This window comes from Diadema setosum, chromosome 7 (assembly GCF_964275005.1).
Source record: "Diadema setosum chromosome 7, eeDiaSeto1, whole genome shotgun sequence".
Taxonomy (NCBI): domain Eukaryota; kingdom Metazoa; phylum Echinodermata; class Echinoidea; order Diadematoida; family Diadematidae; genus Diadema; species Diadema setosum.
In genome coordinates, this window is record NC_092691.1 from 11,126,016 (window position 1) to 11,138,871 (window position 12,856).

The following is a 12,856-nucleotide window of genomic DNA, read 5'->3' on the forward strand; positions in this document are numbered from 1 at the left end:
ACGTCCGCGCGTCAAAATCTAAAGCTCCCTATTTTTCCACACGACGCAGGGAGAGGAGAACGTCCAGGGCAAGCGTCGGCTCAAACGTCCTCGCGTCAAAATCTAAAGCTCCCTATTTTTCCACACGACGCAGGGAGAGGAGAACGTCCAGCGCAAGCGTCGGCTCAAACGTCCGCGCGTCAAAATCTAAAGCTCCCTATTATTTAGAGCAGCGCGCAGCAGCAGAAAGTCCTCGCAAGGCACCCTCATCGTCCGCGAGACGTTTAGTGAACGCGAGAAAATCGGGACATCCCTGAAGTTTTGCTTTAGAGGTTTGTGTCTAAAAGTGATGGAAAAGTTTCAGTTTAGATGGGGCTTTAGGTTTTCAACTTTGGTGTACGGGGAGATAACGAGAAACTTCTTATAAGATATGAAAGAGCATATAATTCTAAGAGGAATTCAAAGTCTATTTGGTGAAAATTGGTTTTGGAAATGGCTGAGATATCCAAAACAAATCGACCCTAATAATATAAAAGTTCTATGGGACCATCATAGAGCTGTATTTATGTACGTATAATAGAGCTCTATGGGGACCATAGAGCAGCCTGTATTTACATACAGCTCGCTCTAGAATAGAAGCGATCGAGAGCACTGCGTGCATGCGCGCGCATGCATGCTACAACACACTTGTACCACGTCTGTATGCTAGTGATAGCGCTAGCGATCGATAGCGCCTAGCTAGCTGCGCTGCTTGTACATTACAGTGTTTATAATAATGCTGTGTTTAATGTTGACGATCGACCCGGTCGTATTATACGTACAGCCTAGCCGGCCGGCGGCCGTCGTGAACGCGAACACGGTACCTTTTTTTTTTTTTTTCTATCTCACAACCTTGATTGAAATTGTTGCCTGTCGAGTGTCATCAAATTCAAAAGATAAAAACGTTGGATGTGAATTCCCCATACAGTTTCTATCGGGTGTTTGTCTTACGTTCCATCATGACACAAACAGCAATTGAACAGGGTGAGATTCATGGAAACTTGCTGCTCAAGGAGTGAGTTTTCCTTGGCAAAGAAATGCAGGATAGATGGAGAACAGAAATAATGGACTTCAGGAGCCGACGCCATGGGCGAACACACGGGCCAACTCCTACGAGCGCCAGTAACGAAGGCAGTGGTCGCCCGGATACATTAGCTTCTTCTTTGCCTTTTGTCAGGTATGAAGTCTATTACATAATGGCTATGCTTTCCTGTCTGGTATGTGACATCGTATCTTGATCACAGATGTTTTATTTAAGAATTAGAATTAACGTTTAAGTGTAACGTTAGAATTTAAATGCCAGATAGGGTGACTGAAACTTTACGATTAACGTTAGGTTTCTCGTGCTCCTTCAAATTAAACCACACGATTCATAATTAGGCCTATAGAAGCTAATTAGGGTCTGCTGAATGATGAAGAGACATAGCAAATCACAATTGTTGCATGCTGTTGGTGTTGTATCCAATTAAAGTAATTTCATTCCACATGCACGGCTGAAATCAGATCTTCAGGTACTATCAAAAGGGCCCGTTCAGCGACGAGAGGATTCAGACAGAACAGTAAATTGCCAGCATCAGATACTGTGGGTGTTGGAGGTGAAGTCAGCCACAAGGAAAGTCTGATTGACAGGCTTCTGACAAAATGTCACCAGCCAAGGTAAAAATGTCACTGGAAAAGATATCTACATGTAGGCCCCCTAGTTTGTCAACTTTTGCATCTGTCTAGCCCTACATGTATAAAATATTGACCAGATAATAATCATACTTTTGTTATTTACTAAAGAGGACACAAAGAAACTCAATTCATAAAACTGTTTGTGTACATAGTGTCTAATTAGTATTTGATAATGAAAAGGAAACAGCACTTGAAAATAAGAACCTTTGCTAAAGTTGAAATCAGTAACTCCAGTTCAGTGGAGTATCGAAGTTTTGGGGCAGTTCAGTTCCTGTGCAGCTCAAAATAAAATCATAATCTAGTGAGAACAGCATACAAAATGGTGTGGATTTGGAGTCTTGCAGAAGATGAACTGCACATGTGATGTATTTAAAACAAATTGTGCATTTCATATAAAATGTCAGATGTACACAGCTACCAAGCCAGTTCCTTAATTTGAGGCATCCAATATCTGTAATAGTTGGAAGATTGAGGGCAGTGTGAATGAAAACATGTATTAAAAAAAAAATCTGGACTTTTACCATGGTACTTCAAATGATAATCACATTTCATAAGCGCAAGGCAAAAAGGACTTGCAGTGCAATGTGTAATAATAAAACCCCGACAAGTTTTTATCATACATTCTGATTAGGAATCACTATAGTACACCTGCACCTACAGCAATGCATAAAAACAGCAGTTTCACACAGCATTGTATATTTATTTTCTTTTAATGGCAGAAAGTGACATCTCTCATATTTGGATTGTTGTCCTTCTGCCCCTCCCCCCCCCCCCCCCCCTCCAGGTTGTTGTCATCAGTTGGTGTGTCGGATGAAAGTTTTGATCTGATGGGAATGGTAAGAAAGATTCTCTAAAAGCTGTTTCCATTTCAAAAGAACACAATGTACCCAGAAGGAAAGAACTCATACACATTTTGCCCAAAGACATATTGCTGGTCATGTAGCTCTTTAATGATTGTATTGCCCGAATATCAATTGCTTTTAAAAAATACTCTGCACTCACGAAAGTCTCTTATGGAGTGCCTACACATGATTATGAGCCAAACATAGTGTTGTCACTGGGAAATGAAGAATTCTGAAATGTAAGGATTACATCAAGCAGATACTAATTGTAAGACAGAATATCAGTTGCAATGAGAAGTTTCTCGAGTCTTGTGTAGGTTCATGCTGCTGGAAGCAATTATTAGCAAAGTTGCCATTTCTTGAAGTTCCACTGAAATTGTATAGAAATTCTGTTTGCCCAATCATTAGTCATCTTTGACAGCAAATTGAAAACTGAGCTTGTGACTGGATGTGGCATTTAGCTGCAGACGATCAATGTGAAATATAAATCTTGTCTAAATGCAAGCTTCTGTAATGACGCTGTTGTCCCTGGACAACCATGACAAAAGTCAATGCAGATGCCTTAAAGGGAATACTTCTAGATGAATGTCTAAAAATGTGTTTTTTATTTGATAAAGATCAAAATCATTATTCACAGATGATACTAAATTGAAAATCACAATACATGTACTGTTGGTAGGTTTACATCTTCAGAAGATAAACGCATGAAAAAAAAAATGAATGTTTGGTGGCTGCCTAAGTAACTACAAGTATTGCAGCTTACAATTTTTGCAAACCTCTCTTAGACAGGCCCCAGAATGCTAAAACTGAATTAGCCTCCAAACATACACTGTATGGCTATGTTTACTTTTGTCTATCTTTTGACAGTAGTAAGCCTTTGTGATCTCATGCTCTGGATACAGATTAGTTGAGGAAATAGCACATTTGAACCATGGATACTGCAATGGAAGATAATAGATTGTAAATCACAATATTGTTGGTAGGCTTACATCGTCCACAAGATAAACACCTGGAAAAAATTAGATGTTTGCTGGCTGCCATAGTAACTATGTCTACTATTACAACTTACAATGATTGCCAACCTCTTTATTAGACAGGCTCCAGGATGCTAAAACTGAATTTGTCTGTAGGCAAAGCTGTTGTGTATCCCTTTAGCCTGTGAGGTCTTATGCTATGGATACAGATTACTTGAGAAAATAGCACATTTGAACCCATGTGGCTATTGAAATCATCCATGTCTTCCGTAACTATGGTAATTATCAAATCTTTTGTGGTCATGATGGGAACATGTGAATAATGCGCTTAACTAGTCACTTGTGTGCAAGACAGCTTCCGGTGTTGTTTCTTGTAATGTGCAGTGGGCATACATAACAAATTTTGTCGTACATATTGTACTTATTGTGAACTGTAGTTCAAAACATGAATTCCTGCAATGTACATGTATAGATAATTGTGCTTTTCTCTGTCCTCTTATGATGTTTTGTACATTTCTCTTGTGACAAAAGTGTCTAACCAGTGAGATGGTGTCAAGAACATCATCACAGTCCAGTCAGCCAACATCATCGCAGTTTGGTCAGCCAGCATCGTCATCATCTCATGGACGGACACCCCTGGGAATCCTCAGGGAGCACCTTCCCGCCCCGAAGCAGCTCTGTCAGCGTTCATCAGGCAAACGCAAGAGAACACTGTCAGGCTTTGGACAGACAGAAACCATCCAGGGGCACTTGCTGGACCTCAAGAGGAAAGTTGAGCATCTGAACCCCATTGACAAAATGTATGCACAAGAAGTCGGAGAAAGGGAATTGGCTGACCCTTATTACGGTCAGCCTATCAGTTAAACTATTATTCTAATGAAGGAGTATTAACCAGTTTTTACCAAACCCCTGGACCCTGTACTACAAAACTTTTTTTTTTTCCTAAGGAGGAATACTGTATGTACCGTGTGCTAGGTATGTGCTCCACAAATGTTGTACAGATAAACTGTTTCGCCATATACATGACAACCAAACTTCAAAAAACACAGGTCTTCATTCATAATTATCCATCAAAACTTTTAGCTATGTATCAATATGCCTGTGCAAGAGGAACTTTGGGCAGGTTAGTCCTTTGTCTACTCAAACTTATAATGCCAAGGTCATGTACAGAGTCTAAGGCAATGAGAAAATATTGTCAGAAAGCTTAAGTTGACTCCTCTCCAATGTGAGCATCTTTTCTAGTGGCTAACCTTCCTCCAACAACATGATATGACTCGACTTTAGTGAGATTGTGCTACTGAAGCTTTCCCACACATTTGTCATGATTTTGTATGGACATTGATAAATATTTCATATTCATAATGCCTTTATATGTTTAGTGCTGATATGTCCACTTTAGATCTCATGATATTTAGTGTTTTGTCAGACACACTGCTGGTGGAAAATAAAAGAAAAAGGGAACAGACAGAACAAAACAAAACAAAAAACCATTACCACAAACAAAGCTCCAGACTACAAGCATTAAAAATCTCTCAGTACTGCCAGGTCAAAAATCATACACCTGGTGATTGTTCAAGGATGTTAAAAAAAAATACAGTCATTCAGACAGTAAGTTTATTACCCAGTTTGTAATATGATTCATCAAGTTCACAATGGCTGCAATCACATACAGCTGTAGTGGGCAAAATCTTACAAATTTGACCTTGATGTCATTCTATTTATTCATTTATTCTAGTAGTATTTTTGTTTCCTTTTTTTATCGAGTTGTATGCTCTTCAACAAAAAGTGTCAGTTCAGTAAAGGTTTTGGTTCTATTTGTGAGATAAGTTGCACAACATGTACTATGACACATTGTGAAAAGTAGACTTGCTGTATGTTGTAGAGCAATCAAACAAGAGTGAACATACTCGAAAAGCTTTACAGCACACATATTTTCTTCTACATCAAACTGGTTGAAGTTTTGTAAAATCTTAAAACTGTGATGTTGTATTTGCTTATATCCCAAAACTGGACAGGGGAAGCATGGCAAATGAGAGGAAGAGGGCTGAGGATTTACCAGCTTCTGATTCTTGGAGTCATCAAGCACCACTGACCTCTCAGAACCTTCAAGTTGTACCCAGTGAGAGCTCTCCTTCAGACTGGATGGGATTGGCCTTTAACGGCAGCTTTGAGCACCTGTACACACCTCAAGCCTCATTCAGTCAGTCCAAGAAACATGTCGGCTCAGCTCAAAAGCCTTTGTGGGACCTTGAGGTAAGACTGTACTGGTATGCCTCGTAAAAGTCAGTGGAATGGACTATCATTTCTGAGTAATTTTGTCTTCATTGTTCTTTGAAAATGATCTTGTACAGTTGAAAGTTTGTGCGACAGTGGGAATTACAAGGAATCCCTGGTTAATGGTGCTTTATGCTGGAGAGAAACATGACATATAAACTATTTTTTAACTGAGTTAGATCGAATATGTTACATGTGAATGATATCTTGATAACACTGCAATTTAATAGAAATAGGGTATAAATCTAAAAACAAGTAGGCTGTGTGTAATACTAGTAATCCAATTACAGTGACCAAGTCATTGTTCCAATAAATCGTCGCCGGTCACACGAACCGACGAATCACTCGATTTTGGGTCAAATTTTCGATTTTGAGATTTTCAATCATTTCAATAGTAGACATTCCATACTACATATTCTGAAATTCTCAGTGTGTAATTCGGTGTAATTTTTACATAGTTATCACTTTTGTAGAAGTATGTAATTCCATTTGTGAAAATTATTTGTTTTCCCCATAGACGCGTGTGTTAAACAATCAGGTGATTCGACGGTTCGGTGACCGCGCGTACTAGTACGCGCGGTCACCGAACCGACGAATCAGTGCGCATTGACTTGCGTGCAGTTTTTGAGATTCAACAGTTCATTGACCGCGCGCACAGTGCGCGTACTAACCGTGCACTATGTAATACATGCATTGACAATGACAACGCTCAATGTACATGTACATATGGACACACATGGAAAATGACAACGTTCTTTGCAGACCGAAAATACATGCATGCAGCTCTTTGACGATTTCCCGCTTATTTGTTAACAATACAATTCGATAAAAATTTCACAAGTTAGAGCAAGAATTGAAGTCTGATGTACTACAAATATAATTGGAATTTATAGACATGAAAGTGTAGCAACCATAAGTCAAAAATGGGTTAACTTCAAACGCGATTTTCTCGAATTGTCATTCTTACGCAAACCTGAGGGATTCGTCGGTTCGAGTGACCGGCGACGAAATGATATGGCTAGTTTTGAAATTGTAGTGGTTCTTAGAATGGGCCGCGGTGTTTTTTTTCAGTCATAGTTATGGTAGTGATCAAAAAGCCCTGAATTTTTCGTCAATTTTAGAGAAAATTATGAACTTCAAGAAATCATGCCACCGCCTTGTAAGTTTGTTGCCAGCCGAAGCCCACTGAAAGCCTTGTTGGAAAGATAACTGTAAGATGTGGATATAAATCCACTCCAGGAGACCAGTTTATATCCTCTCACTCTGTTGTTGTTGCAGATACCAGAGTGGATACCACCAGCAAGCAGACCACACCTGGATACCAACCCATGGCATCATCCAATGGAGAATGAGTTTCACTTGGAGGAAGAGGATACCCCTCACGTGAGTTGTCATATCTTTCCCTTTGTTTCAAATTTCCATTTGCCCCTGAGTCACAGGTGAATGTCTCTATCTCTGAATAACAGTAAGTGCATATTTTACCCCTTTTACTTTACACATTGCACTGCAATTTATTACCTCCGCCAAGGAAGGAGATTATGTTTTCATTACCATTGGTTTGTTGGTTTGTTTGTTTGTCCGTGTGCAAAATAACTCAAAAAGTAGTTAACGGATTTGGATGGAAGTTACAGGACAGGTTGAAAATGACACAAGTAACAGATGATTAAATTTTGGTAGCATTTGATCTGGGAATTTTTAGGGAATTTATGAAGGATTTTTTATATTTTGGCAGGTAGGGTCAGTGAACTTTGGAGTTCAGGCTAAGCGTATTTGAGGCTTGCATGCGCACACTAAAGTGCATGCTATAGTTTCTGCTAAGACGAGGCGCGCCGCGCAGCTGGAAGTTTCTGACGTAACAAAGGACTTCTATATTGAGAAATCGGGCGACTTTCAGCACGCATTCGTATGGGTGGAAATCACTGATCTCTATGGAAGAACAAGATCAGTGGTAGAAATGAGCTGCATGCTTGGCAGAGGTCTGTGCTCTCAGAGTGCTTCTCTAGTTGTAGGTAAACATTTCTCTGCATATATATCTTGTGATAGTAAACTTGGAACATGTATTTCATTCCTTTTGATGCTGGGTTTTGTTCTCTTATTCAATTAACTTTAGTTTCAGGGTCCAACTCAACATCAGTGGCTTCATCAACCTTTGGAAGATGGGATGTTCTTCTCTGACATGCCTCACTCACACCAAACTTCCACACTCACTTCCAGACCATCCTCCCTGTCTCAAGCTTTCCATCAACCTAAACATCTTCAAGGTGGATTCTGCAGCACTGCCCAAACTGGGGCACACCACGAAGAATAAATCTAGAGCAATACAGGCCTTGCCTGGTATGACACAGCCAGTTTGCAACATGTCATTTTAAATAGGTGGATGGTGGTAAACAGGTGTGCCCAGGTGGGAAAGAAAAACAAAAACAAAAACATTTAAGAAGTTTTGCATACTATACTCTGTGCAAACAAGCTGCACAGACATTGACACAATTGTTAACTTGCACATTCAACATAATGATAATACAAAAGACAATTCTTTCCCCCATTCCTATGGAAATACAGTATCAGCAATCAGTGCAGAGCAAGTAAAGAGAGAACACCCATACACACACACACACACACAAACCAAAAGGTAATCTACAGGTAGAGAACAGACATACATATGTGAATACACACAAACACTTGGACACACACACACGCACACACATCCATCCCACACCAGAACGTACCCTGGTAATCTACAGGTATTGAAAAAACAAACAGCATTCAATATCTATCATACAAGTGTCATTTCTCTCTATCCATTGCTATTTACAGTGTGCCATATTTTGTAGAATGTGGGACAGCTATCTTTGAAGGCAAGTTCAATTACAGTTTAATTTCTCCTTAATATGACAAGCTGTTCCAAAAGTTACCTGTAAAGAAGAAGCCTGCGTGAGAATTCCATTTTCTCTTTATGAAAAACCCTAAATTGGTGCCAGGCTTTTAATGTTTTCATTTAATGCTTTAAGAGCACCTCAGCACCTTATCATTACATTTTCTGTGGCTGACTAGATTTTGTTTATATTGAAAGGCTTTGAGACATGTAATTATGGGTAAAACTTTGAGGTGTTTGAGTGTATTTACATGAACACATTGAAGCCTCTATCAAACAAGTTTACTGCACACATATTATTCAAGTGATTGTTCATATTGTGCCAATGACTTTTAAACTTATGAAACCAGTAAATCGACTAGAAGAATAAGACTAAATCAGTCTGCTATACTTTATTGACATGTTGCATTGTAAACCAGTGACTGCATCAAGACTGCTTAAAAATTTCTGGGAGATAAGCTCAGCTGGTGTTACATATCCCTACCATCTGGTAGCAGGTATTTATTAAGTGCACAGTACATGTACATGTATTACAATTGAGAAAATTCTCTCTACATGATATAAATAGTGTGTATATGTACAGCTGTATATACAATATATTTACATTTTGAAGGCACTTATAATAGAATTTTAAATTCCAATGTACAACTATTCTTTTGTGGCATAACAAATAATTGAACATAGTGCACTCCCGTTATAACGAAATGCTCGGGACCGGCAGTTTTCTTCCGTTATAACGAAATTTCGTTATAACCGAACAAATACAATATACATCTGTATAACGAAAACAAGGAAACCACGTATATATATATCATATTCTGTTTGCTGAATACTCATCATACACCGGAAAGCTATGTGAAATGTGATGGGATAACTGTATTACAATAATAAACGCAAGTTCCCCTCAGTAACTGTGCATGACACAAGGAGCGAACACACAGTGGTGAGAAGCGTTCGCCCATGCAGAGACGCTAATTGTTATGCTTGTTCCGCTACGTATTTTCGAGGGCAATTCGCATTTCGTTATAACGGAGCACATATCTTTTGTTTTTCTTTGTCTGTGGCGCTCGGAAAAGACTTCGTTATAACAGAAATTTCGCTATAACCGTGTTCGTTATAAGCGAATTTTGTACCATAGCCTTTAATGGTGATGATTTTGGGACCAGAAGATTTACTTCGTAAATAACCGTGTTCGTTGTAACGGGAGTGCACTGTAATTTATATGTCTTACATGAGAATTGCTTCCACTGCACACAACAGCTTCATTTCACAGCATTTGAATGATTATGAAAAACTTTGAAAAAGTCTTTTTACACCCTTATATGTAACTTGCAAGAATTCTTTCCCCTTTTGGGTAGCATATTCCAGCTCCATGATAAGGGGGGTGACATTGAATGTATACATACAAAGTATATGTAAATAAGATACAGCAGGGATATACAATTGTAAACTTGAGAATTGTACTTATCTTGTGACATTTATATTAAATTATTCTGCAAAGAATTCACTGTGTCTACTTTCTGTGAGTACATCTTCATTATGCAGTATTTTATTCCAAGTCTCAAAAAGTCAATGTGTGATACAATGTACTCAGTGTGATCTGTATTACACTGTAACATTATCTCTGTTCAAGGTTCTGAGACCTGAAAAGTACACTGCAAAAAGCAGAATTTTTTGCATGAATGAAATTTTCAAGAATTTTGCAAGAAGCCAAGGTTCACAAAATTACTATGCACACTAAAGATCTTATCTACAATATGCATTAATGCTAGTAGCAATTTGCAAAAATTTCATGCTATGAATATTTCTGGTTTTACAATACTGTAAAACATATTATTTGCGGCATGAAAGTTTCGCGAATTGGAGCCAACGGCCTTTTATGTGGTATGAAATTTTGGTGAATTACCACTGGCGTTAAATGCATATAGTGTAGACAAGAACTTTCGTGTGTATTTTAATTTCACGTATCTTGGCACTCGCGAAATTCGTGAAATTTGAATGCACGTGAACATTCCTCGTTTTACAGTACATGTATGTCAGGATGGGGTCTAGGGCAATTACCCCCTGGGCAATTACCCCGCACCCTTCCCCTGGCCCTAATCCTAATCCTAATCCTGAACCTAACCCTAACCCTAACCCAAACTCCTAACCCTAAACCTAACCCTAACCCTAATCTTTACTCTTACCTTACCACTAACCAGTATTTGGCCGGGGGGTAATTGCCCTCCGGGGGTAATTGCCCGGATACGCTCGGGATGGAATGACACAAAACCAGTGATATTTTTTTCGGGTTTGCTTCTCTCCCTGCGAAACACCAACTTAAATGCAACATAATACACTTAATGTTGTAGTGACATAGTAACTGAGCTTTTGGTGTCTTTCTAGGCTTGAACTACACAAGCTTGTAATTCACACAGACGGAAAGTGTGAAACTGAAGATAGTGAATTATCAAGTAAACTAACTACCATGATGCTAAAGACTGATATTAGAGTGCCATACATGTCAGCACTGGCTCATTAGCCTGACTGGAAACAATTTCCTTTTGCACATTCATAAATTAATGATCAGAATGAAAGGATACAAAATTACAATGTTTTGTCTGCAATTTTTGCAGAAAGAAACTTGTAAGAGGAAGAACGGTGCTTTATTTGTAGTGTACATAATATATGGAGCACAGAACATAATGGCCATTTCTACAGTTTGATTTATCTTTTAAATTCTACACTGTGATATTACTGGCAAAAAACAAAACAAAAAACAACAACCCCCTCCCCTCCCCCCCCCCCCCAAAAAAAAAAACCAAAACTTACAATGTCCAGTGATAATTGGTCTTCAAAACTTCTGACCTGAACTCATGATAATACAGTGGACTCCCCTTGTAACTAAGTCCTCGGGATGGCAGTTTTCTTTCCTTACATTGAAAATTTGTTATAACTGTAGAAATAAACAATCCAAAACATACAGTGGATAATGTTGTGCCCTGAATTTTTACTTCGTTATAGCCTGAATTTCGTTATAACCATGTTCGTCATAATGGAAATGCACTGTTTACATCTCGTCATTTGACAGTAATCACCTGGTGGAAAAGTACTGTACTATGGTATCAGATACAGTGGACTCCTGTTGTACCGAAGTCCTCGGGACTGGCAGTTTTCTTTTGCTATATTGAAATTTCATTATAACTGAACATGTAAACAATTAAAAAACATAGAGTGGATAGTGTTTGGGGCCTGAATTTTTACTTCGCTGTAACTGGAATTTCGTTATAACTGTGTTTATCATAACGGGAGTGCACTGTATGTGGTTGTGTGGAATATAATCTCTTGTGGAGGACACCATATGCCCCCCCCCCCCGAATATTTTTTTTCCCCGGCTTAAAGTGAAAACAAAGTTCTGGTAAGGGCTTGAGAACCCGTCTGGCACCATTTCATATTTGCTTGCAATATATCGAAAGAGTCTACAAAGAAACTTACCTGGCTGACGCGGTTTGCCGGAATGATGAGTCGTTTTGGAGTATTTTGAGAAAAATAATAAAAGTCGGTAGACCGACTTTTATTCCAAAAGGCTCCAGACTAACTCGGTCTCAGGGAAAACTCGACCCTATTTCAGACAATTTACACACAGTTCGTGATCGCCATGTTCATCAGTACTCTATAATACTACGGGTACCAAACGAGGCCTTACTGAGCAGACAGGAAAGTGCGTGCTAACCCTGTACAACACAAATGGACAGCGCGCGGTCCTCAAGCCTACTAGCAAAGACGCTTGCTACTAGTATACGCACATCACCTCAGTTGCTGAGACGCGCGGTCTTTGAAGTTTTTTGCTGTTGTTTATCAAGCGTCTCTGATTGTTTTTAGAGGTGCTTGAGAGGCGCACACTAATTTTGCATGCGCGCCAAAGAGGTTTTTGATGCGCGTTGTAACAACTCGGACCATTACTGCGAGTAGCCAGAACGCTACAATGTAGTTTATACAGGCCGCTCCCATATGCATAGTACACCACACTGCACAATCCAGAGGGACAACCAATACAACTCATCCCGCCGTCAAGCAAAGCGAGTTATCCCCGAGTCCGAGTCTAGCCTGACCCCGTTCGGGTAAGTTCTGAGACTGAACGTTTTTGGTTAATATTTCCCATTTTCGTCGTTACCCATCAAATATCTTGTTATTACAGCGTTATTCCGCACATTTCCTAGGCA

General features: G+C 39.3%; 1 protein-coding gene across 1 annotated transcript; it reads left to right on the forward strand.

Annotated features, from left to right (window-relative positions):
• The first annotated feature begins 875 nt into the window (after positions 1-875).
• On the forward strand, positions 876-10,157 carry LOC140230361 (uncharacterized). The gene is made up of 7 exons (XM_072310508.1): positions 876-1,195; positions 1,522-1,674; positions 2,477-2,528; positions 4,040-4,308; positions 5,524-5,761; positions 7,061-7,165; positions 7,893-10,157. The coding sequence occupies exons 1-7, from the start codon at positions 1,056-1,058 to the stop codon at positions 8,088-8,090; spliced, it is 1,155 nt and encodes a 384-aa protein (XP_072166609.1). The 5' UTR covers positions 876-1,055; the 3' UTR covers positions 8,091-10,157.
• The last annotated feature ends 2,699 nt before the right edge of the window (positions 10,158-12,856 follow it).